Here is a 23,591-nt window from a genome sequence, read left to right as displayed (position 1 = left end):
CGCTGCTGCAATTTGTAGTTAAATGGACAACGTTTCGTCTTTTTGTACATATTGTCTTTCTTACGCATACACTTCAGTAAACCATCAGTGAGCCATGGGTTATGGGGTGCAGGATACCTTTTGTGGCATCTAACAAAAGTGGTTGCTTCGCGAATACATTGCTTCAATACTGATGAGAATGCCTCAAAAGCTAGCTCTGCATTTGTTTCGGATTTAATTCTCGACCAGTCAAATGATGACATGGAATCTATAAATGAAACTTTGTCAAAGAGGGCTTTTCGAAAAGAATGCTTCGTTCGTGACAAGGCCGACGACAAGCGACAAAAAATGGCATAGTGATCGGTGATATCGAGGGGTATTATGCCACATTCATTACTTGATAAGTGGTTAGATAGAATGTGGTCAATAAGCGTGTTTGAGCCACCCGTAATACATCTTGTCGGCAACGTAAGAAGCTGCTCATAACCAAAGCCTGTAAAACAATTTGAATATTCAACCGAACCTTGATTGGAATCTTCTAATAGATTGATGTTTATATCTCCCATAATAACAACGTTTTTCCTTTCTCGTGAAATTCGATCCAGAGTTTCATGCAGTGCCGAACAAAACTCGGGCACGGATGATGACGGTGAGCGGTAGACGCATGCTAGAATAGTTTTTTCTGAATGGGATTGTTCAAGATTGTCGTCGATTTCAATCCATACAGATTCCGTGTTATCAGCTAGAATGGCGAGATCGTTACGACGCTTATATTTTACTGAAGATGATATGAATATAGCTGATCCACCATGACTGTTCGATTGGCGGTGACAATATTCTGGAGTGTAGTGTGGTAAGCAATATATGTTTCGGTCGTCAGACGATAGCCACGTTTCAGACATACAGATGAAGGAAAAGTGATGGGCAAGGGATGCTAGATAAACACAGATGTCGTCATAATGTTTTCTGAGACTACGCGTGTTGAAGTGGATGGCCGATAATCCTGGGTTTTCGAAAAAACGTCGAAGCTGGTTAGCGGAGTAATACATTTTGAGGCGTTTTGAAGGTTACTCAGCAATTCAGTTGATTGCCAGACACCAACTAGGAGGCAGAATGAAACACAGAAAGGTCTGCATCCTTCGTGATGCGGTATACCCGACTGTCAACTGATTTTCGTGCTTTGATCTGACAATTGTCGGTCCATAGGAACTTCCAGCCATGTTCCCTCTTAAGCTTCAGTGCCTTAGCGAAAAGTCCTTTCTTTTCCAACGTTAGATGATCATTTACATAAACAGGACGACTTTGCGAGCCCCCAAAGCCTAGTTCATTGGTGTTCAGTTTAGCTTTTCGTGCCTTAGTAATAAAATCTTGTTTCTTAGTACGTGAGCAGAACCGCGCGATGAGATTCTTGTCCCCCGTTCCAACTTTCCCTCGAACGCGATGAACGACGTCAATGTCCCCATCTGTAATAACGCAATCAATTTTTGCCCCTACAGCCTTCAAAATTGCCGTACAGTCTTCTCCCTGTGTACACGGAACATTCTTCAATTCAATGTTATTTAGCCGAGAGTATTGCTCAAGTTCAGCTACTCTGGTTGTCAAGGCATCATTCTGTGACTGCAGAGCTTGATTGACTGTGCGTAAACGGTCGCTTTCTGACCTCACTTCTTCGACAATGGAATTCAGCATTTCGACACTGGAGACCAAACTGTTGACTTCGGCCTTCAATGCGTCAATTTCAGGTTGCGTTGCGGAGGCTTTTTGGTTCATCTTCGCAACCAGCTTTTCCACTACATCATCCAGTTTACCTTCGGACCAGGCCTCAAGCGACTGGATTCTTTTCGTTAGTTCAGCTACAGTTGGCATAGTAAGACAAGCTACAAGCTATACACTACAAGCTACAATACACTGGCAGCAGCAAATGCGGTAATATGTTTATGAGCACGATGCAATAAGAAAACCCACCAACCTGCAAAGGCAAGTAAGTTCGTTTAGCTTGCGTTCCTCCAGCCGCAGGTGCTGCTGCCAAATGAAGCCGGGCAGCCTCCCGCACTACTTTTGTAGTCTGTTGGTATCAGCAGTCTTTATCACCAGGCGATGTTTCCACGGTTGACACTGGTCACGCAGGCGCGTTAGCCACCGACAGACCAAATCAGATGACCAGGTAGAAAGCGTGCGCACCCGTTGAGCAGTGAGCACGGGCACCCAGCAAAGCCCAGGCGAACCAGCGTCGTGTGGTCAGCTACGTAACCAAGTTGGGAACGTCGCAGAAAGCCCAGGTGAACCAACGCTGTATGGTCTGCAAAGGCAAGTAAGTTCGTTTAGCTTGCGTTCCTCCAGCCGCAGGTGCTGCTGCCAAATGAAGCCGGGCAGCCTCCCGCACTACTTTTGTAGTCTGTTGGTATCAGCAGTCTTTATCACCAGGCGATGTTTCCACGGTTGACACTGGTCACGCAGGCGCGTTAGCCACCGACAGACCAAATCAGATGACCAGGTAGAAAGCGTGCGCACCCGTTGAGCAGTGAGCACGGGCACCCAGCAAAGCCCAGGCGAACCAGCGTCGTGTGGTCAGCTACGTAACCAAGTTGGGAACGTCGCAGAAAGCCCAGGTGAACCAACGCTGTATGGTCTGCAAAGGCAAGTAAGTTCGTTTAGCTTGCGTTCCTCCAGCCGCAGGTGCTGCTGCCAAATGTATTATTATCATTATTATTATTAATATTATGGGCTTGGAATGGAGACTCTCTTATTTCCTAACCACTTGTTCGGGTACCGATTTCGCCTGTTATTTACGATTTGTTTTTTGTTCAAGCTCTATTGCACTTTCGATACATAATGCAATTACTTAAAAGATCCTGCCACCGAGTTGTTCGCCGATCCACCTTTGTGGGCGAGTGCCAGCAATATGAGAATATCATTATCATAACTTCTTTTGGTAACTGCTAGAAGCAGACTTGCAGAATATGCACTACTCCATAAATCATAATTTTTGCGTAGTAGGAAGGTATTTACTGTGCCATCATTCGTTATTCTTTGGGAAAGCGTGGTACCCACTACAAACTTGAAAGACATTTTGTTGAATGTTTTTTTATTCTGTGGCAGACGACGATGAAGAATCATGCCGCAAAGGGTTGGAGCATTCGATGATCCACTCTTTACGATATTCGTATTATTTGACGCCTGATTTTTTCTTGGTTGTTTGCTTTACTACTCGTGTTAACGCGATTGCTTTCCCGACATCAAGCGTGCCTAGGGTCATTTTGCAAGAGAGTTTCAAGCAGTGGCGTGACTCAGTGGTAGGACGCTGTGCTGGCATGTTGGGGACCCGGGTACGAATTCCACCGTGACCTTGGTATTTTTCATTATGAAGTTTTTTTTCGTTTCGCGTGACAGTGCTTGCGGGAACCGACGACGGTGACGGACAACTATGGCACACGTCGACTTTGTTGTGATCTCATAGCAGCTTTCGCTCGAATAACTCTTTATAATAAGTACTGCCTCACCTGGATCGGGCTTACTAAGATCAATATAATTGTTGAAATCAGCTTCTGCGACAGCTGGGCACCACATCACGAGGCATCCCTTTCCGCAAACTGCAAACAAACTGAACAGTATAGTTTTCTACTACGCTTGGTAAAAGCTAAAGAAATACAAGCAAGTCTATTGACAATTTGCAATGTTTTGCACAAAACATAGTGTATTTTCCCAATCAAGGGTAAGTAAGCTGTGCAAAATATGTGCTATTCTCAATTGCACGACTTAGGATGTTGCAGAGAAATGAGAGAAGTGCCGCGCGAGTGTTATTTTTTGATGAGGAAATAAAATGTGCAAAAAATTTTTATGTTATAAAATAGCGAGTACATATCTTTTCACTCGGTGTTCATATATACCATAGAGATGTTGGTGGAGGGGCTAAATATTGAAATACGGGTGTTTTTACTTCAGTGCTAGAAAATTACGAAGAGAGAGCAATAAGGCGCGCAAAGCTTGACAGGGTGAACCTGGTCAATCCACAGTTGTCAAATATTTCAACTGATGCGGGTGGCTGCTATGTTCTGATTGGTTGCTGCTAGGTTTTGCTGTGCTGTAACTAGGCCTTGATATGTGCTGAGAGTTTCTGTGTTCTAAATAGGCTTGTGCACGAAGATCCGCCACCTTCGCTGTGCCAAGATTTCCGTAGCTTAGTGCGAAATTTCTGGTTGCTTCTTGGCATTATCTAGGCCAGTGGTTCTCAGCCATGGATGTTTCTGGAACTTTTTGTGAACCTATGGAGGTGATCAGGACCCCTTCGCATGCAACGTGAAATAAGCGCCTCTTCTTTCACCTAGGCAAAGAATGATCAAATTGAAGTGGCGTGCCGATTCGATCTTAACATCTTGTCAATACTTGTTGCCGTGTGCATCCGCAGTCCACCTGCTTCTAGCTACTCTTGCTCTTCAAGTATAGAAGCCACGAAAAATATGTGCTTGAGTGCATAAGTCAAGAAAACGGCATAAATAAATGAAAAAGCTATACAGCCTTGTCATCAAGAAAGGCACCCTAGCTTGGTTATACCGCAATGCAATGCTTTCATGTGATGAAGGAAGGAAGGAAGGAAAATAGGAAGAAAAGAACGAAAGGGAGGTAAATAAGCCTATAGGCAGAAGGTTTGCTACCCTGCGCATGGTAGGGGTATGGTTTATGAAAGATAAAGAGGAGAGAGGAAAGAGGAAAGAGATAAAGACAGCACATTCGGCAGCACACGCGCGCACACTCAGTCATAGTCCAGTCTTGTCTCAAAGCAGCTAGTTCCGCTACTGTAGATGCTCCGGAGTGATCAGTCCTAAAGCACACGGTAACACCTTTTGCTGTGACAACTACTGCACCTGACAAACACTGGCGGTTCATGGAGGCTTCGATATATATATGTACACTGTCTGAATATTTCTCTTGCAAAAGAAAAAGAGACTGTTGTTTCAGCACGGGTGATGAAAGCTCAGATTTCCTCCGGATCCCCGGTAAACTTAGATGCACTGTGGATCGAATTAGACACCAAGGGGGTATCGATGGTTTAGATGCAGGAGTGAAGCCTGAGGGGAGTTTCTCGTAGCACTTCACAATCATTTCAGCGAACGATGCTTGGTGCTTCTCTGAAAGCAACAATACAAAGTAATGACAGGGAGCATGTGCAAAGTGTCTGATGTGCGTTCTCAGGACATCTACAGCTACGTGAGTTTCTATCGGATAGTCACCAGCAATTGCAATTGTTGCCTCTGTTGACGTACATCTGGGCAGACCAAGGCACACTCTCAGTGCGCGGGCTTGCACTGCCTGTAGAACACGAACATCGGTCTTGCAGCTATTGCTCTGCACGGGCAGGCTATATCTCAGAAAACCGAGAAACAGGGCTCTGTAGAGTACTATCATTGCGTGTACTGACACTCCCCACGTCTTCCTGCCAGGAAATTGAACAATTGGGAAATAGCGGTCAGGCGCTTCTTCACATAGGCCACATGCGGACTCCAACAGACGTCCGTATCAGTAATGATGCCCGGAAACCAGTGGCTCCTGGCGTAAGAAATGGGTCACCCACCGATTGAGATGACAGAAGGGGTCATTGTTTTGCGAGTGAAGGCCACGAGCGTGCATTTTTCTGGTGATATGCTGAGATCTTGTTTTAAGAGGTAGTTGTCAATCATAGTTGCTGCTCTTTGAAGCCTGGAACGTATCTGAGGACGTGTGACTGCCGAAGTGCAGACACAGATGTCGTCTGCGTGTATTGACATCCTAAAGGTACTTGGCAAGTATTTATCAAGGCCAATTAGTGCGAAATTGAATAGCGTCGGGCTAAGAACTCCGCCTTTAGGAACACTCCTAGAAGTATAGCATCGCGTAGTTGGGTCATCTTCTGTTAACACAAAGAATGATCTGGCAACCAGGTAACTCAAAATCCACCGAAAAACTCGACCACCAAGGCGAACAACCGCAAGAGCATCCAAAATGGCTTCATGTAGTACATTATCATACACGCCTTTCACATCTAGAAACAAAGGTGTAAATAGTCGCTAACGGGATCTTTCGTGCTAAATGTACGAAACTAGATCAATGACATTCTCCTTGGAAAAGTGGTCACATCGGAAATCAGCCATGGACTTCGAATAAATCTTGTAGTATTCAAGATACAACTCCAGGCAGCCTAGTATCATTCTTTTCTTTATCTTTTCTAGGCAGCTGGCCAGTGATATTGGGTGGTATGAGGCGAGTTTGAGTGGGGGTTTGCCCTGCTTCAAGATGGGTACCAAGCGGCTTGCTTTCCAGTCGTGAAGAGCATTGAAGTCCTGCCACGAGATGTTGTAATGGATCAACAGTTCTCTCCTTGCACATTCCCCGAGGTTGCACAAGGCTCGGTACGGAATACCATCTGGACCCGGAGGAGCGCCTGCAGAGAGCTAGTGCCGCTTCGAGCTCCTCCATTGTAAAAGAGAGGTTCATGTGGTAGTCGCGGGAACGGGGAACGTAACCTCTCGTTTGAGAATCTGGACGAGTGGCTTGTTTGGCAATCTGCACACAGAAATCTTCTGCGAAATCGATGTCTCTCCACCCTTGAAAGAGCGCGAGCACTTTAAATGGAAAACGCTGTTTCGTGGAGTGACGCAGACCTTGCACCGTTTTTCAAATGTGTGAGAGTGGCTTGCGAAGGTTAGTGACTGGCAAACCTTGTCCATTGTTTCGACGCCAATCTATTCATGCGACGCTGAATCTTTTTTAGCATCTTTCTGACTGCCCTAAGATAGTGAGTTGGTTTTGTACGCCGATACTGACGCTCCGCCCGGCGTCGAAGTGCTTGGAGTCGCACCAACGCTATGTCAAAGTCGTTCCGCGCGGAAGATATCGTCACCATGCGAGTGGTGTTTGGCAGTCTGCTCTCAATTGTTTGCTCTAACCCAGATCGTAGGCCATCGCTGCAAGCACCTTCCTAGTCAGATTTAGGGTTGTTCATTGGACTGCTCGAATGGTCGTCCGTGGACCACAACTAGACAAGCCTTTGATGTTAAGGTAGATTGGAATGTGATCATTTTTTCGTGTCTCAACATCTGGAAACCACTTGACGTATCTCGCGAGGGAGTTGGAGACAAAAGCAAAGTCGAGACAGCTGCTGTATGTCGCCCCTTGAAGAAAAGTGGGGCTACCATCGTTCAGGAGAGTAAGGCCATAGTTGTAGGCGATGTTTGCTAACCTGCGTCCTCTTGCATGTGCCTGCGTACTTCCCCGTGCATGATAGTGCGCATTGAAATCACCTATGATGACCCATGGTGCAGGGCACACTCTCAAAATATCCGCTAATCTCCTGGAATTGAGATTATTTGAAGGCGATATATAAACAACTATAAGAGTAAACATGAGTTTGTTCTTTTTCACAGTGACGCACAAAGGCGAGGAAATGGCTGCACGCACCGTTTGTTGAAGACATGACAGCTTCGTACCCCAAAAGTCTTATTGGTTTTGATAAATTGGGTTCACAAATGACAATGAGTGGAAACACGTTAGTGTACACAAACTTACGAAAATTTGAAAGGCGTGATTTTAGTCCTCTGGCGTTCCATTGAATGACGGATGCAGCTTTAAGGTCTTCACGAAATGATGTGGTGTGTGTAGCCATCTTTCTAGTTCAGAGATTCAAGCACTGGGCTTATGGCGTCTAATACTCCAAGTGCGCTTCGAGCAGATGCTGTATTCATGTCGACTAATATCGCTCGGATGGCTCCAATGAGGGGACGTAGTACCGAGATCACTTGACGATCTGTTTTAGGGAAATCTTCCATGGCTGGAGACGACTCTGGTGTGGCCGCAACCTGCCGAGATTCTTTGGCAGAAGAGCAGGTCACGAGCGTGGGCCATTCCTCCAAAGAAGAAGGCTTTTCCGCTTCTTTCGTCGAAGTGGTGGGTCCTTTCCCGGCGTTACTGAGTGGAACCGCTAAAGAGAGGGAACTAGCTTTTCGGGAATGTGCCTTCTTTGCAGACTTTCGATGATGCCGACGTCGACACTGACGCCGGACTACTTCAGCGGCCTCCCTGTGTGTCGAATTGTCTCGGGCCATTTGTTTGAGAACCGCGTGCTCCTTTTGGATTCGAGGACAGTCTTTCGACGAGGCAGCGTGAGGATCGCTGCGGTTGGCACACTTGAAAGTATAGTCGCTCGAAAGGTGTCTTCGGCATGAGGTTCAGCTCAATGGGGGACAGTCGCGAGTTGGGGAGTACGCCCTTGACGTGTCTTAGCCTGAAGCACTGATGACATTGAAGTAGCTTTTGGGTGAATGGTCGAAGCGGATGTCGGAAATGTCCAACTTTAACGTGGGATGGTATGCGATCTTCCTTGAAAAACAGTTTTACGCACCGCCTACTTCCAAGGTGCCAGACTTGCGTAATGACAGTTCCCTCGTTGGCAAGCTTGATAAGGGTAGGCAAGTCAACATTCGAAATGGCAATGTTGATGTCATAAATTACACCGGCAATCGATTTATCATCTATTGGGATAAAGGGGCGCATTTTAATGCCACCTAGCTCAGTCATTTGCTGCAGCTTTCCTAGAGCACTCACATCGTGCACGTCTATGGCGAGAATATTCTTCCTTGATTTTGCTTTGACGTCCATAATTTATACCGACACCGCACATTCCAGAGCAACGGGAAGGGCTGACCTGTTCAGCAGTCGTAGGTTGCTTGAAGGATCTTCCGGCATGAAGATGATGACGTGCGGCCAGCGCGCAGGCCTTGACTGTACAGTCGCTGTACTTGCAGGAGCTGATGCTGATATATTGGCAGCCCTTCTCTTTGCTCTCTTACCCCGGACAGGTATAAAGCTGTCATCAAATGTGTCATCTTCCGACATAGAATAAAGATCGGAAGCGAAAGGCCAGAATTGTACAAAGTGCGCAAAGGTTCATCAGACCAACCGTGTGTGCCCTGCAAAAGGACGCAGGAAATGCGGTGGCAGGAACCACTTTGCGATAGCCTGCAAGAAGGCGCAAAAAATTATTCGAAAGCGCGCGCAGTAGCATCGGTCGAGACGGAAGAAGGAGATTTATGGTTAGAAACGTTATCGCATGACAGTGGAGAAACACGACCGCTGGATGGCTACCGTTCAGATAGAAGGAAAGCCATCTTTCGCAAGCTAGACACAGGCGCAACATGCTCTGGTATAGCACGCAGCCAGCTGCAGAAACTAACAAACAAGCAGCCACATGATTGCAATGTTGTTTTAAAGACATTATTTGGCTTCCAAAAAAAGCGACGAAACAACTCCATCTTGAAGTGGCAACGAGTGAAAGCAAAATTGTCACAGATTCTTTTGTCGTGGATGCCGAAGTCGCCATGACCTTGAGTGGTACAGTTGCCGAAAAGCTTGGCTTGCTCCAACGAGTCTGATCTATCGACCAAACAGAGCTCTATGGCACTGCCAAGTCTTATGAAGACGTGTTTGAAGGTCTAGGTCAACTGGAGGGTATTGTCTACTATCTTAAGCTCAAGCCCGTGTCCCAGGGAGTAGTGGAACCAGCAGGGCGGATCCTAATAGCATTACAGAGCAAGGTGATAGCTTAGCTCACCCGCATTTAAACTGCTGGAGTCATCGAGAAAGTGACCGAGAGTGGGCCAGCAACATGGTCGTTGTTACGAAAGAAGAGAAGGTACGCATTTGTCTTGATCGTTCCGATTTAAACAAACCTTTGCTTCGCAAGCACTATCCAATGCCAACACTTGGAGACATTGCACCTTCGGTCAGTGGGGCGCAGTAATTTACAACTTTGGACGCAGCCTCCGGTTTCTCGCAGATCAAGCTAAAGAAAGCTCCGAAGTTTGCACTATGTGCACTTCATACGGCCGTTACCAGTTTTTACGGATGCCGTTTGGAATCTCGTCGGCACCGGAAATATTTCAGCGAGCCATGCACCGAGTGCTTGAAGGCCTCGAAGGCGTAGCGGTTGTCATGAACGACATTCTAGTGTGGGGCCAATCAAGAGAGCAGCATGATGTGAATCTTGAACAGGTCCTACGCCGTTGTCGAGAGTACAAACTGAAATTGAACAGAAACAAATGCCGTTTTTTACACAAGTCTGTCCGGTACCTGGGCCATGTTTTGACACGTGATGGCCTGAGCATGCTTAAGAGCTTCAAGGCTCTTAAGGAAGCGCTTGTGACAGGCCCTATACCAAGCTCTTACGAGAAGGGAAAACCAATTAGGCTGTCAGTAGATGCCAGTCAGAACGGAATAGGCACAGTGATCATACAGGACGGGCACCAACTAGCATATTCGTTGTGTTCCTTGACAGAAACACAGAAAAAGTATGCCCAGATCGAAAAGGAGATGCTGGCAATTCACGGCTGTGAAAGACTTTGCGACTATCTTCTCTGGACACCTGAAGTTGTGGTATAATCTTATCACAACCCATTTGAAATGATATTCAAGAAGCCACTATGCCAATGCCCTCCAAGGCTTCAACGCATGCGGCTCAGCTTGCAAAGGTACCCGATAGCCGTCGGATACACACACGGAAAACAGCTGTTTGTTGCTGACACTTTATGACGGTCGCGAGCAAAGCAACATTACAAGAACAGTGCCTGAGTTACCAGTTGAACACCATTGCCTGCCTGCCGGTATTAGGCAGACGGCTGAGCCAAGTTCTGCAAGAGACCGACCAGGACCCTGTGATGGTAAAACGTCGGCAGTACGCGAGCAGTTAGTGGCCGGAGAGCAAAGCTGACGTCAGCAGCGAGCTACGGTGCTACTGGAGCTTTCGCGATGAGCTGAATACGCAAGATGGCCTAGTGTTCTGAAGCAACCGCCTTATCATTCCTGCCCCGATGCACAGCGAAATTTTTGCCTACCTTCATGCGGCGCATGGGGGAGCGCAAAAAATGAAATCACGTGCCCTAACTGTACTTTATTAGCCTTCAATAGACAGCGACATAGAAGAAGTTGCTCGACGCTGCGGCACCTGCCAAAAACACAAGCCACGAAATCTGCGCTTGCCATTGATCAGCCTAGAAATTCCAAGCTTACCCTGGGAAGTTGTGGAAGCGGACATATGCTATCACAATGGAACAGAGTAGTTGGTGGCTGTTAAATTTTATTCTTTCTTTTTCAAAATCAACCCTGTGGCAATGACGACAGCCGACAAGCTGATTCCCGCTTTCACAGACAAATTCGCCACTCATGGCTTCCCACAGCGCCTATGCATGAACAAGGGACCATCGTTCAGCAGCCAGAAGTTTTGTAAACTTGTCGGTATGAATGATTTGAACCTTATTCGCTCCAGTCCACAACACCGCCACTCAAACGGATTGACTGAACGTGCAGTACAAGAAGCCAAAAATTGCTGAAGAGGTATGGGTACGGTTCTGTGGATTTTTGTGATGCCTTGCTTTAGTAGAGAAACATGATTCTTATTTGAAATCTCCAATGCAGAGACTCATTGACTGGCATGCGAGGACGCTGCTTCCAGTCACAGAAACCCACTTGCGACCACAGACCATACCCATGCAAGAGGTTCAACAGTGGCTCCATAACATCAGAAGTAGACAACGTTCCTTCTACAAGGGTACAAGGCTTTTAAAGGACTTTTTGGTGGCTCCCGCATCACGGTGTACCACGCACCTTCAAAGACCTGCTTTCCTGCTACGGTTGTCAAGCCTACGAATAGTCCGAGAGCCTACATGGTAGAGACTGAAGACGCGCTTCAGTTTCAGTGCACAAGAGAACGTCTCCGCCAGGTACCCGCTCCTCTGGTGACCTCACCCCCCCACCCCACAAGAACATCAAGCCGGCGTGGGCCCCACTGAACCACAACTACGCAGAAGCGAACGCAACCAACGGCCACCGCAAAGATATTGTTACGGGTAACTTATTTATTAAATTAAATACGATGTACTGTGCTCGGCGAACAAGATGGCAACAGTTCATAAACAACCAGCCACCAACGTCGTCTTTCTCTTTCTTGCAGCAAGGCTGTGCTCGGCTGTTGTGTATCAGACCCCCGGCGGTAGAAGCACGCATCGCGCGAGCCGACCACGCATGCCAACTTGCCCGGCGGGTAAGTTGGCATGCGTGGTCGGCTCGCGCGATGGCTTCGCCGGCATACTCAGTGACCGAGGGCAGCAAGGTGTCAAATGGTAGGGCGGGTTCTCAGCCGTAGAGAAGATAGAATGATGAATAGCCGGCAGTGTCGTGACGTGACGAATTATATGCGAACGTCACAAATGGCAAATGAACGTCCCAGTCCTGGTGGTCGGCCGCTACATATTTAGAAAGCATGTCGGTTATGGTGCGGTTGAGGCGCTCCTAAGACCGTTCGTTTGCGGATGGTACGAAGTGGCAAACTTGTGCTTGGCAGAGCAAGAGCGCAGGATTTCATCAATGACAGCTGATAGGAAGGTGCGGCCCCGGTCAGTGAGAAGTTGGCGTGGAGCTACGTGTACTAAAAATAATATCATATACCAGGAAGTCCGCCACATCGGTTGCGCAACTCGTCGGAAGTGCTCGTGTGATAGCGTACCGTGTCGCATAGCCAGTGGCGACAGCGATCCATTTGTTGCCTAAGCTGGAGATCAGGAATGGGCCAAGCAGCTTGAGGCCAACTCGAAAAAAAGGTTCAATAGGAATGTCGATCGGCTGAAGGAATCCAGCTGGTAAGGAAGATGGCTTTTTGCGGCGCTGGCAGGGCTCACAAGTGGCGACGCAGCGTCGAACAGAGCGTGCAAGACCAGGCCAAAAGAAACGACGGCGTACACGGTCGTATGTGCGAGAGATGCCCAAGTGGCCCACCAAAGGAGCATCATGAAGTTGGTTGAGAACAGTCGCATGAAGATGTGCTGGTATGACGGGGAGCAAGTCATGGCCATATGGATCGAGGTTACGGCGATACAGGATCCCGTCTTTTACCAGGAACATTTGTAGAGATGCGTGGCGAGGCATTGACTCAAGCTTGTCAGTGATGGTTCGCAGGGAAGCATCCCGGCGTTGTTCGTGGCCAAGGTTGAGTAGCTGCGTCACAGACAGAAGGTCTGGAAAGGTGTCAGTATGGGCAGCCTCTTCCACAGGGTACCGTGATAAACAATCCGCGTCTTGATGTGACCGCCTTAATTTGAACGATACGGTGAACGCGTATTCTTGTAATCGTAGGGACCAACGAGCGAGGCGTCCTGTGGGATCCTTGAGTGAGGCCAGCCAGCAGAGCGCGTGGTGGTCGGTGACTACCCGGAATGGACGCCCGTATAAGTATGGGCCAAACTTGGCGACTGCCCACACAAGAGCGAGACACTCACGCTCCGTGATTGAATAGTTGCGCTCGGCGGTAGGTAGCAGTCGGCTTGCATATGCTATAACACGGTCATGTTCGTGTTGGTGTTGCAATAGCATTGCACCGATGCCATGCCCACTAGCGTCAGTGCGAACCTCGGTTGGAGCTGATGAATCGAAATGAGCTAAAATCAGCGGTGTTGTAAGGAGCGTCGTGAGGTGGGAAAAAGATGAGGCTTGATCAGCGCCTCATAAAAACGGGGTGTCCTTCGGGAGGTTTGTGAGTGGGCGTGCAATGATGGCGAAGTCCTTAACAAACCGTCGAAAGTATGAGCACAAGCCCACGAAACTGCGAACGTTCTTTGTTGGCTTCGGAACAGGAGAGTCCGTGACGGCGCGAATTTTCTCGGCATCCGGGCGGACTCCTGCGGCATCGACGATGTGGCCAAGTACGGTTATTTGACGACGAGCAAAGTGGCATTTCGACGAGTTCAGTTGAAGTCCGGCTCGACGAAAAACTTCAAGAATCAACAATAAACGCTTGAGATGGGAGTCGAATGTGGGCGAGAAAACGATAATGTCGTCTAAATAACATAAGCAGGTTGACCATTTAAACCCTTGGAGCAATGAGTCCATCATTCTTTCAAATGTGGCCGGCGCATTACAGAGACCAAAGGGTATAACTTTGAAGTGATAAAGACCATCACGAGTGACGAATGCGGTCTTCTCATGGTCCATGTCAATCATAGCGACTTGTCAATAGTCAGACCGAAGGTTGATAGTGGAAAAATACGTAGCACCGTAAAGGCAGTCAAAGGCATCGTCAATTCTAGGCAACGGGTAAACACCTTTCTTCGTAATTTTGTTGAGATGCCGATAATCTACACAAAAGCGCCATGTTCCATTCTTCTTTTTGATCAGGACGACAGGAGAAGCCCAGGGGTTACAAGAGCGTTCAATTATGTCTTATGCAAGCATCTTTTTGACTTCCTGTTGTATGACTGTACGCTCGGACGCGGAAACACAGTATGGACGTCGGTGAATGGGACTCGCGTCACCAGTATTGATGCGATGAGTAACAACACTCGTTCGGCTTAAAGCCCTGCTGGCGAAGTCGAAAATGTCACTATAAGACCTCAGGACATGACGAAGGGCTTCCGCTTGATGAGGAGCGAGCTCTGATGGTACCATGTGGTCAACGTCGACGCCCGATGAACGTGATAGAGTTGGTTCATGGTCTGAGGTGCAGCAATCGTCCACTCTGAAGGGTTCAACCGTATGGTCTTGTAGAGCAGTAATTTCGGCCAGGGAGATACATTGTGGAAGAATTTGAACAGCGAGGGCAAAACTGACAATAGGAAGGCATGTGCAGTTTTCAACAATTGTCAAAATGGTGTGCAGAACAGCTACGCCCTGCGTAAGCATCACGGCATGAATTGGTGCCACCATGTAATCACTGTCAGCTACAGGTGGTGTAGAGAAGAGGTCAATATGTGTGACACAGTTAGGCGGAAGGCGTGCGAAATCAATGCAGCAAAGGCGACTTTGGGGTCGGTTGGTCAGATCAGAAAGTAGAGGCATTTCAAGGTCAAGACAGCCGGCTGAACAATCTATAAGGGCCGAGTGAGCGGTTAGAAAATCCATGCTTAGAATTACTTCATGAGGGCAATTTTCTATAACGGTGAAAAGAACAGCAGTGCTTCTATCGGTGATAGTCACACGGGCAGAGCACATGCCAATAATGGCGGCAGTTCCCCCGTCGGCGACTCGAACGGTTCGGTTCAAGGCGGGTGTGATAACTTTCTTTAGGCGGCGACGAAGAGGAGCAATCATTATGGACACATGCGCGCCGGTATCGATTAACGCACGCTCAGGTACATTGTCTAGAGTAACGTTAAACAGATTCCGGGTGGTAGGTAATGTTACAAGAGGATTTCTTGCAGAGGTCGTCGTCAATGCAGCTTCACCTCCAGAAGCTGCACTGCCTAGTTTTCCGGTCAGGGGCGCTGCGAATAGGTCGGAGAGGCAGGACGGCGTTGTGGGGGCGAACGAGATTGACGGCTAGCAGGGGATGGTGAGCGGGCGTAGCGAGGTCTCGTCAGAGGTGCGGCAAAATCAGAGGATGTGGTCGGCATAGGGGATTCAAAATCAAATGTTGAGGACGACTGGTGAACAGAAGTGGCCTGGGTATGAGGCCCATAGTGTGCCGGCGGGTCCCAGTGATTGCGGTTGTGGCGAGCAATATGACCGACACGTCGGCAGTTGTAGCATATAGGCTTGTCGTCCAGTATACGCTACTCGGACAAATTGTGCTGTCGAGAGTAGTTAGAACCAAAGCGAGGAGCGGAGTGACGATGATAAAAAGGCTCAGCAGAGTAGACTGGTTGAATGGGGTGTAGGCCGACGTTCGATAATTCTTGACGGATGACGGCTTGTATCAGTGGGATCGCGGTCGGTGAAGGATCAGGCGTTGGAGATGGAGTGACTATTGGTTGAGCTGCCTCGACCTCGCGACGAATGATGCGGGTGAGGTTGTCACATCGTGGAACTTGGCGGACGGTGTCACCGCAAGGAGAAGTAGCAGCTGTGTTCGGCAGGCGCGTGATGCCGTGGGTGACGCGGCGGCCTTTAGCCTGTTCTAGACGGCGGCATTTTGTTAGGATCGTGTCGATGCTCGTGACATTATTGAAAACCAGCAGGTTGAAGACATCGTCAGCAATTCCTTTGAGGACGTGATTAACTTTTTCTTCTTCTGACATGCGCTGGTCGACCTTGCTACAAAGCGCCAAGACGTCAAGAATGTATGAGACGTACGATTCAGTAGACGTCTGGGCGTCAGTGATGAGAGTCTGCTTGGCAGCGAGCTGATGACCAGATGAATCACCGAAGAGATCACGGATCTTCCATTTGAAAAGATCCCAGCTTGTGATTTCGGCTTCGTTGGTTTCGAACCATGTCCGCGGCGTGCCGTCGAGGTAGAACACAACATCGGCGAGCATGAGCGTGCGATCTGAGCGGTTGGTAGCACTGACCCGCTCGTACCGGTACAGCCAGGAGGCAAAGTCGATAGTACCGTCAGCGGAGAAAGTTCCAGGATCACACAGGGGTGGCAGGGTGACGTAGGTTGTCGACTCGGATCGAGAGACCGGTGGTGATGAGGCACTGGCAGTTGAAGTAGCCGCAGAGTCCCCGGTGTTGCGACCGCTGCGCATCTCCATCGAGATACGGGAGTCATCCACCTCCACCAATAATGTTACGGGTAACTTATTTAATAAATTAGATACGATGCACCGTGCTCAGCGAAGAAGATGGCGACAGTTCATCAACAACCAGCCACACACGTCGTCTTTCTCTTTCTTGGAGCAAGGCTGATCCGGCTGTTGTGTATCAATATTCATTACTAGAACTGTAAATTTTGTTTTTGTTAAAAAGGGAGATGAGGCAGACATGCATGCGCACACGTACACGGTTGGCGGCAACGCCCCTCGAGATACGGTGTATATAAGAACGCGCACTATCATTCAATGAAGCATTCCTTAGACGCGCACCCGTGTAAGCTACACCTCCTGTGCTAACATTCGGTATAGACCCCGAGTTAAGGGGTTGATCATGAGCGCACCCAGACGTAGGCGGTTGGTAAATAAATGGACGGATGGACAGACAGACAGACGGACGGACAGACCGACGTACTGCAAGCTCATAGTGCCGGCAGTTCACAAGGAAATGTTTGAAATTTAAAAAGAGAATGCAAGTTTGCCGCAACCTGCGGCGCCAAACTAGACACAGCTTCACAATAGGTAAGACTGTAAAAAAACTTACTCAAGTTGAGTATTACTCCATCCATCCATCCAACCATCCGTCCATCCATCCATCCACCCACCCACACACCCACCCACACACCCACCCACCCACACACCCACCCCCCCGCACATCCAACCACCCACCCACCCACCCGTCCGTCCATCCATCCGTCCGTCCATCCATCCGTCCGCCCGTCCACCCGTCCATCCGTCCGTCCATCCATCCATCCATCCATCCATCCATCCATCCATCCATCCATCCATCCATCCATCCATCCATCCATCCATCCATCCATTCATCCATCCATCCATCCGTCCGTCCGTCCGTCCGTCCGTCCGTCCGTCCATCCGTCCGTCTGTCCGTCCGTCCATCCGTCCGTCAATCCACCCATCCATCCATCCATCCATCCGTCCGTCCGTTCGTCCATCCGTCCATCCGTCCGTCCATCCGTCCGCACACGTCGTCTTTCTCTTTCTTGCAGCAAGGCTGATTCGGCTGTTGTGTATCAATATTCATTGCTAGAACTGTAAATTTTGTTTTTGTTAAAAAGGGAGATGTGGCAGACATGCATGCGCACACGTGCCCGGTTGGCGGCAACGCCCCTCGAGATAGGATGTATATAAGAGCGCGCACTATCATTCAATGAAACATTCCTTGGACGTGCACCCGTGCAAGCTACACCTCTTGTGCTAACATTCGGTATAGACCCCGAGTTAAGGGGTTGATCACGAGCGCACCCAGACGTAGGTGGTTGGTAAATAAATGGACGGATGAACCATCCATCCATCCATCCATCCATCCATCCATCCATCCATCCATCCATCCATCCATCCATCCATCCATCCATCCATCCATCCATCCATCCATCCATCCATCCATCCCGGGTTGGCGCGCGATGTGGTTACGGACACCGGCGGCGGCAGACAACATGCAACTGTGCGTGACCCGAAAAGTGATCTCATAAGAGGTTTCGCCTAAAAATTATAACACTGTCACTTTTCTTCCGCGTGGTTCACATAACATCAATTACCAAGGTACGTGAAATTTTTTTAACCAAGAACTAATTGAGGAGTGTGTAAGCGACCCAAATATTTAGCATTATAAATTGCTGAAATAAAACTTGTTCAGCACTTTGTTTCATAATTTGCTTTTTCATAATCCTAATTGATTTTTGTCATCATGTACGTATACGCAGCTTGAGGTTATTTAAATCCGAAGATCTGCCTTCAATTAAATTCGACGCAGATTGCTCCTGAGCTCATCTTCTTTTCTTCACAGTGCCATTTTATTGTGCTACTTAGAATAGTATTACTCACAAGCACTAGCTCGTCTACCATTCAACTAAGTGTATCATGGGCTCAAACACATGACATGCTTGGCATCATCGTTGTTTTTTCTTTCAATATATAGCAATTTTCATGCCAAAGAAAAGTGAGAAATGCAGAAGTACATTAATATAAGGAGCATATAAACTGCATGTTCCTAGCGCTCAGATGATGTGAAAAATGCTAATATCTGTCCTTGCGTTGACACCTCAGGCAGTGGAAAACTCACCATTCACACAGGAAACAGGCCATGTTGTAAGAAAGAAAAAAATCCAATAGCGTTGAATATTCATAGTGTACTGTAATGAAATCCAATTCGTCCTATCACAAAAGAAATATTGAATACTTTTGCACGTATTACGGCAGACACTAAAACAGCTACAGCGTTTAAGCACTTCAAGCAGCATTTGATTTGAACAGTTGCACAACTTTTGAATCTCTGACAGAGTCACGCAGAAAAAAAGCATCTGAAAAGATTATCAAGGTGCCATGGCTCTAGGATGAACTTTAAGCCAGGAGGGGTGAACGGGGGAAAATTAAAACAGTACAGAGAGAATAATGGTGGCCTAAATGATTGATACGTTTTAATTGTAAAACACCGGGAGGGGAAACAGACACATTAGAGATGAGTCAGGGCATAAAAAATGTTGTCGAATTGAAAAGCAGCAGAATAGTGGGAACAAAAGAAAGCCTGAAAACTTGCCAGCACATGAGCGTGCAATGAGAAAACTTATCAATCCGGCATACGAAAGGCTCTACGCTACACCTAACTGGTATATAATTTGATTTTTTATTTATGAAAGTCTCCCTTGAAAGCCTCGCTTCATTTATGACAGCCGCCTGGCAATAAACTGCCTGTAATGCGCTCTCTCACATGAGCAGGATCAGCCACCCTCATGGAGCACTTGGCCACTACCTACCATGTGAGCTCACCAATTAATCCTCAGTTCACAGCGGTTGCGAAGCAACGTTCCAAGGTGGCGGTCAGACCTGCAACGCAGCGCAGGGTGTAAGAATCTCTCGGTCCGAACAGGCCGCCATTAGTATTTGAACTTGCCTGTGTTTAACGCTAGAACACTGTGTAGTGAGGCTAGTCTAGTTATGCTATTCGAGATTGGATGGTAATAAATGGGATGTAATAAGGCTCAGCGAAGTTAGAAGGACACGTGAAACTTATACAGTGCTGAATAACAGACGCGTCATATGCTACCATGGATTAGTTAACAGAATAGAACTAAGGGGGGGGGGATTCCTATACACAAGTATATCACTGGAAACATATAGGAATACCATAGCATCAGTTAGAGGCTGGCAAATTTCCTATTTAAATTTAACAAAAGGTAGAAGATGAGGTGGTACATGCCTGCGTGCCTACATCGAGCGATGATAATCATTTGGTTGAGCGCTTTTACGAAAATGTCAAGTCAGGAATAATAAAGGCACGTTATACAATGGTGATGGACGAATTCGATCCCAAAGTTGGCTGGCCGTGACGCTGACGAAGAAGAACGAAGCACCGCAGCCCACCGACGCTGCCGACGGCAGCCACCCACTGCTTCGGCGCGAAGCGCCAAGAGAAGAACGTGTGCCTTGAACAACAGTACGTCACAAACTGATTTATTTACACAAATATACATATGGTACACAACACGGTCACACGAGGTGCCACACCACAATTGAAGCAAACCGAAACTGGAAACAAAACGAAACAGAACTGCACAACACGACAGTTTTGTTGATGTGTTCTTTCACAGGAACAGAGGTGTATCGGAATTGTGTAGCTTGTCTAACAACCATGAAGCTTGTATTAGATATAAGAGACAAGACCCTACACCAATAATGTACTTTTTCTTTGGGTCTTCCGTGTCTGCCTGTCAACGCAGCATGCGCCGCAGATGTCCGCCGCCGCCACCACCGATGTCCGTGACCAATATCGTACAAAGTAGAAAAAAAACTAAGTAAATAAAAACGCGATGAATACAATGAGATTTTCACCCGAGTTTCCTGCGTGCAAGCCAAGTAATATACCACAAAACACGTTGGACAGAGGCACGCCGATGCTTGGAACTACTTTTCAAACTGGCCTTGGCTTGGCTTTTCAGGAAACTAATCCCTCTAATAGTAGTAATAAAGCGTTTTATAACAGCAAGGAAACAATCAGGTGCCACACAATGTGAATTGCGTAACAAGTCGGTCGTCCAATGCTCAAACTCGTTACAACAGCTTCAGGCATAATTTTTTGTTGTCATGAGCAAAATTGCTCAATTGCTTGCAAGGGTGTTGCGGGTACCACGCTTCTACAAAGAATGACAAAAAATGGCATAGTGAATGGCTCCCTACTACAAAACAATTATGATGATTTATGGCATATACCCCAACGTTGTAGTCTAGGGGCTAAAGTGCTCGGCTGCTGACCCGTGGGTCACGGATTTGAATCGCGGCGGCGGTGGGTGTATTTTCAATGGAGGCGAAAATGATGTGGGCCCATGTGCTCAGATTTGAGTGCACGTTAAAGGCAAACAAGTGGTCAGAATTTCCCGAGCCCTCCACTACAGCAACTCTCGTAATTACATGGTGGTTTTGGGACGTAAAACCCAACAAATCAATCAATTAAATTGATTTAGGGCATAGTGGGTACACTACAAGAGTGCTTGTAGCAGCTATTCAAACAGCGTTTGAAAAGCTCTCAGAAATTTCTCTCTTCCAGCTTTTGCTCTGAGAATTCTGAGCGTTCGGCGTAGGCCTGGCGTTTTTTCTCAGAGAATTTCACAGAGACGCTGTTAAGGTAGAAGTTCAGGGAAGAATAGCATCAAATTACTAAGCATTACTACCTGGGGAGAAGAGAGTTTGCACCCCCTTACAGTAGACTAAACAGAGCTAAAGCGGTCACACTTAGACAATCACAGACACAGTCTTATTACTCACCGGCACAGGTAAAAGAATGGTACGATATAAAAGATATGAATGTTGTTTACACGGCATGTAAGAAAGAAGTATGCACGCTTGAGCATATGTTCTGGGAATGTGGGTCGCTTGGCCATGGCATTACCCGAGAATGGTTTACAGGGATGATAAAGTCCCACGACCATATCCCCCAAGTCCTGGCGGTCCAGTACGCCTATGACAGGGCTAGGAGGCTTGACCTCACAGTCCCAACGTGGGATTAGCCAGGCTGGTGGCTACGCTCTGTACAGGACGTATAAATAAAATTATTTCCATCCAGCGTTGAAAAATCTTTGAACAGGGGGTCATGGGTGTCGCTCAGCCACTGTCTCGACAAGTGGAACTTGTCTCCTTCAACGCCACTAACTTGAAAAAGACATGACTGCTTATGCAAACATTGTGTCCAGCAATGCCTTCTGGTTCAACAATTGCTTCATCACTACATAGGCGATTGGTATTACGGCTTACTGGAAATTGTTCGATTACATATCTGCGGCCAATATCTAGGCATCAAAGTTTCGTCTAGTTGCTCGACTTCAAAATGCTATTTGTAAAATAAGTTGAGGCGTGGCAGGCAAGGGGGGTGAGTCTACTTTGTCGCAAAAGGGCGCGCTTCCCAAAGAGCCGATTCTCGGGAAACGATAATCTCGTCGTAAGAACGCCCGTTCTGGCAAGAAGACCTCAGTCGGTCACCGCTTTTGACAATCAGCTAGGCGGTTCCAGGCCAGCAAAGTGCCGGCGGGCGACGTGAGGACAGCCGGTGTATAGGCACCCATCCATCAGGGTTAGAGTCCGCGGGACGGCTGTCACGCTGGACAGTGTAGTCATCTCGGAGTAATGGTAGGGGCCCCGCAGCCGAACGGCGCCACCATTGTGTGCGTTCGCACAGTTCGTGGTACGTAGTATGCAGGCCGATCCGTTCGTCTTTCTCTCTCCGACCGAGAGGTCGAGTACGTGAATAAGAGAGCGAGAGGAGAGGACGATACCAAATGTGTTTAGTCTGTCCAACAAACGGACTTAATTGTTTTGGTTGGCCGTGTGAAGAATTGGGAGGGCCATCCGAGGGGTTAAAACCTGTCTCCCGTTTTCTCACGGTCGTTATGATCGCAGCAGAGTGCTCTGCATTATCCGCTCTGCCGAGGCAACATGCGGCGGTTCCAACGGTGAAGAATCTTGTAAATTTGTGCATAATTTGCTGTACATAAAGTCGAGTTGTTGCAACGTAACGAAAGGCACTGGTCTCCATCCTTTACAAGCAGCAGCAGCCACGACAAGACAAGAGGGACACCAATCAACCAACCACCCACTCCCTCTGTTTCCTTGAGCAGAGCTCTCCCAGCTGCGTAGCGGCTATTGCTACTGAAGGGAGTGGAAGGTTGGTTGCTTGGTGTGTGTCTTGTCTTGTCGTGGCGGCCGCTGCTTGTAAAGAATGGAGACCAGTGCTTTACGGTACGTTGCAACAACTCGACTTTATGTACAGGAACGTATGTACAAATTTACAAGGCTCTTCACAGTTGGAACCATCGCATGTTGCCTCGGCAGAGCCGATAGTGCAGAGCACTGTTTGCTGTGACCAGAACGACCGTGAGGAAACGGGAGCCAGGTTTTAACCTCTCGGTTGCCCCTCCCGATTCTCCTTACGGCCAACTAAAACAATTCAGTTCGTTTATTGGACACACTAACCACATCTGTTGCCCTCCTCTCCTCTCGCTCTCCTATATATCTTAAATATTATAGTGGGTGGCGGCCACAGACCATGGTCATCAGTGCGCTGAAGGGCGAGAAATTGGACGCTCCTGAATTCGAGCTGACTGACAAGGAATCGCGACATTGAGTTGGAGAAAACCCGTGCCGTCTAAACGCGATTGATGCCTGAGCGTCGCTCTTCGGCCGCCGCGATCGGTAGACCTCTGAGGTGGCCATGGACAAGTTCACTATGAGGCAATATGGCTTTTCCAAATCTGCTCTTATCAATCGTGCTGCATCACACACTGTGGCTGCGTGCTGCCGAGACGCCCCATCTGCCCACGCAAGTTTGTCCGCAGCCCGCTCTTCCGTTAGCTCAGAAAACGGCCAAGCTACCTCCGCGTAATTTATTTAGTCCGTAGCTTAAGTTGTGTCCACACGATGCCTGAAATTCTATCAGCTTCGTACCTACGGTTGGCACACTCAAGTCATTGACTACCGCAAGCTTCTCACCATCAGGCACCCACACCCGACAAGGGGAACCTGCCACACGCCCTAAGTAGCACTCCAAATGACTCTCCATGCAAC

General features: G+C 48.0%; 1 protein-coding gene across 3 annotated transcripts in view; it reads right to left on the bottom strand.

Moving 5' to 3' along the window:
- LOC142803379 (uncharacterized) overlaps positions 1-19,364 on the bottom strand; it is a 100,088-nt gene extending 80,724 nt beyond the window's left edge. For all 3 annotated transcript variants that reach the window (XM_075888497.1, XM_075888498.1, XM_075888499.1), the window contains exons 1-3: positions 19,308-19,364; positions 18,604-18,673; positions 3,480-3,569 (exon numbers count right to left, since the gene is read on the bottom strand). In XM_075888497.1, the coding sequence (XP_075744612.1) occupies positions 3,480-3,569; positions 18,604-18,667 (154 nt within the window). In that variant the 5' untranslated portion in view covers positions 18,668-18,673; positions 19,308-19,364. The remainder of the gene's footprint in view (positions 1-3,479; positions 3,570-18,603; positions 18,674-19,307) is intronic.
- Positions 19,365-23,591: the final 4,227 nt, after the last annotated feature.

Source organism: Rhipicephalus microplus, chromosome 3, assembly GCF_043290135.1.
Source record: "Rhipicephalus microplus isolate Deutch F79 chromosome 3, USDA_Rmic, whole genome shotgun sequence".
Classification (NCBI taxonomy): Eukaryota; Metazoa; Arthropoda; class Arachnida; order Ixodida; family Ixodidae; genus Rhipicephalus; species Rhipicephalus microplus.
This window is presented reverse-complemented; position numbering and strand designations above follow the sequence as displayed.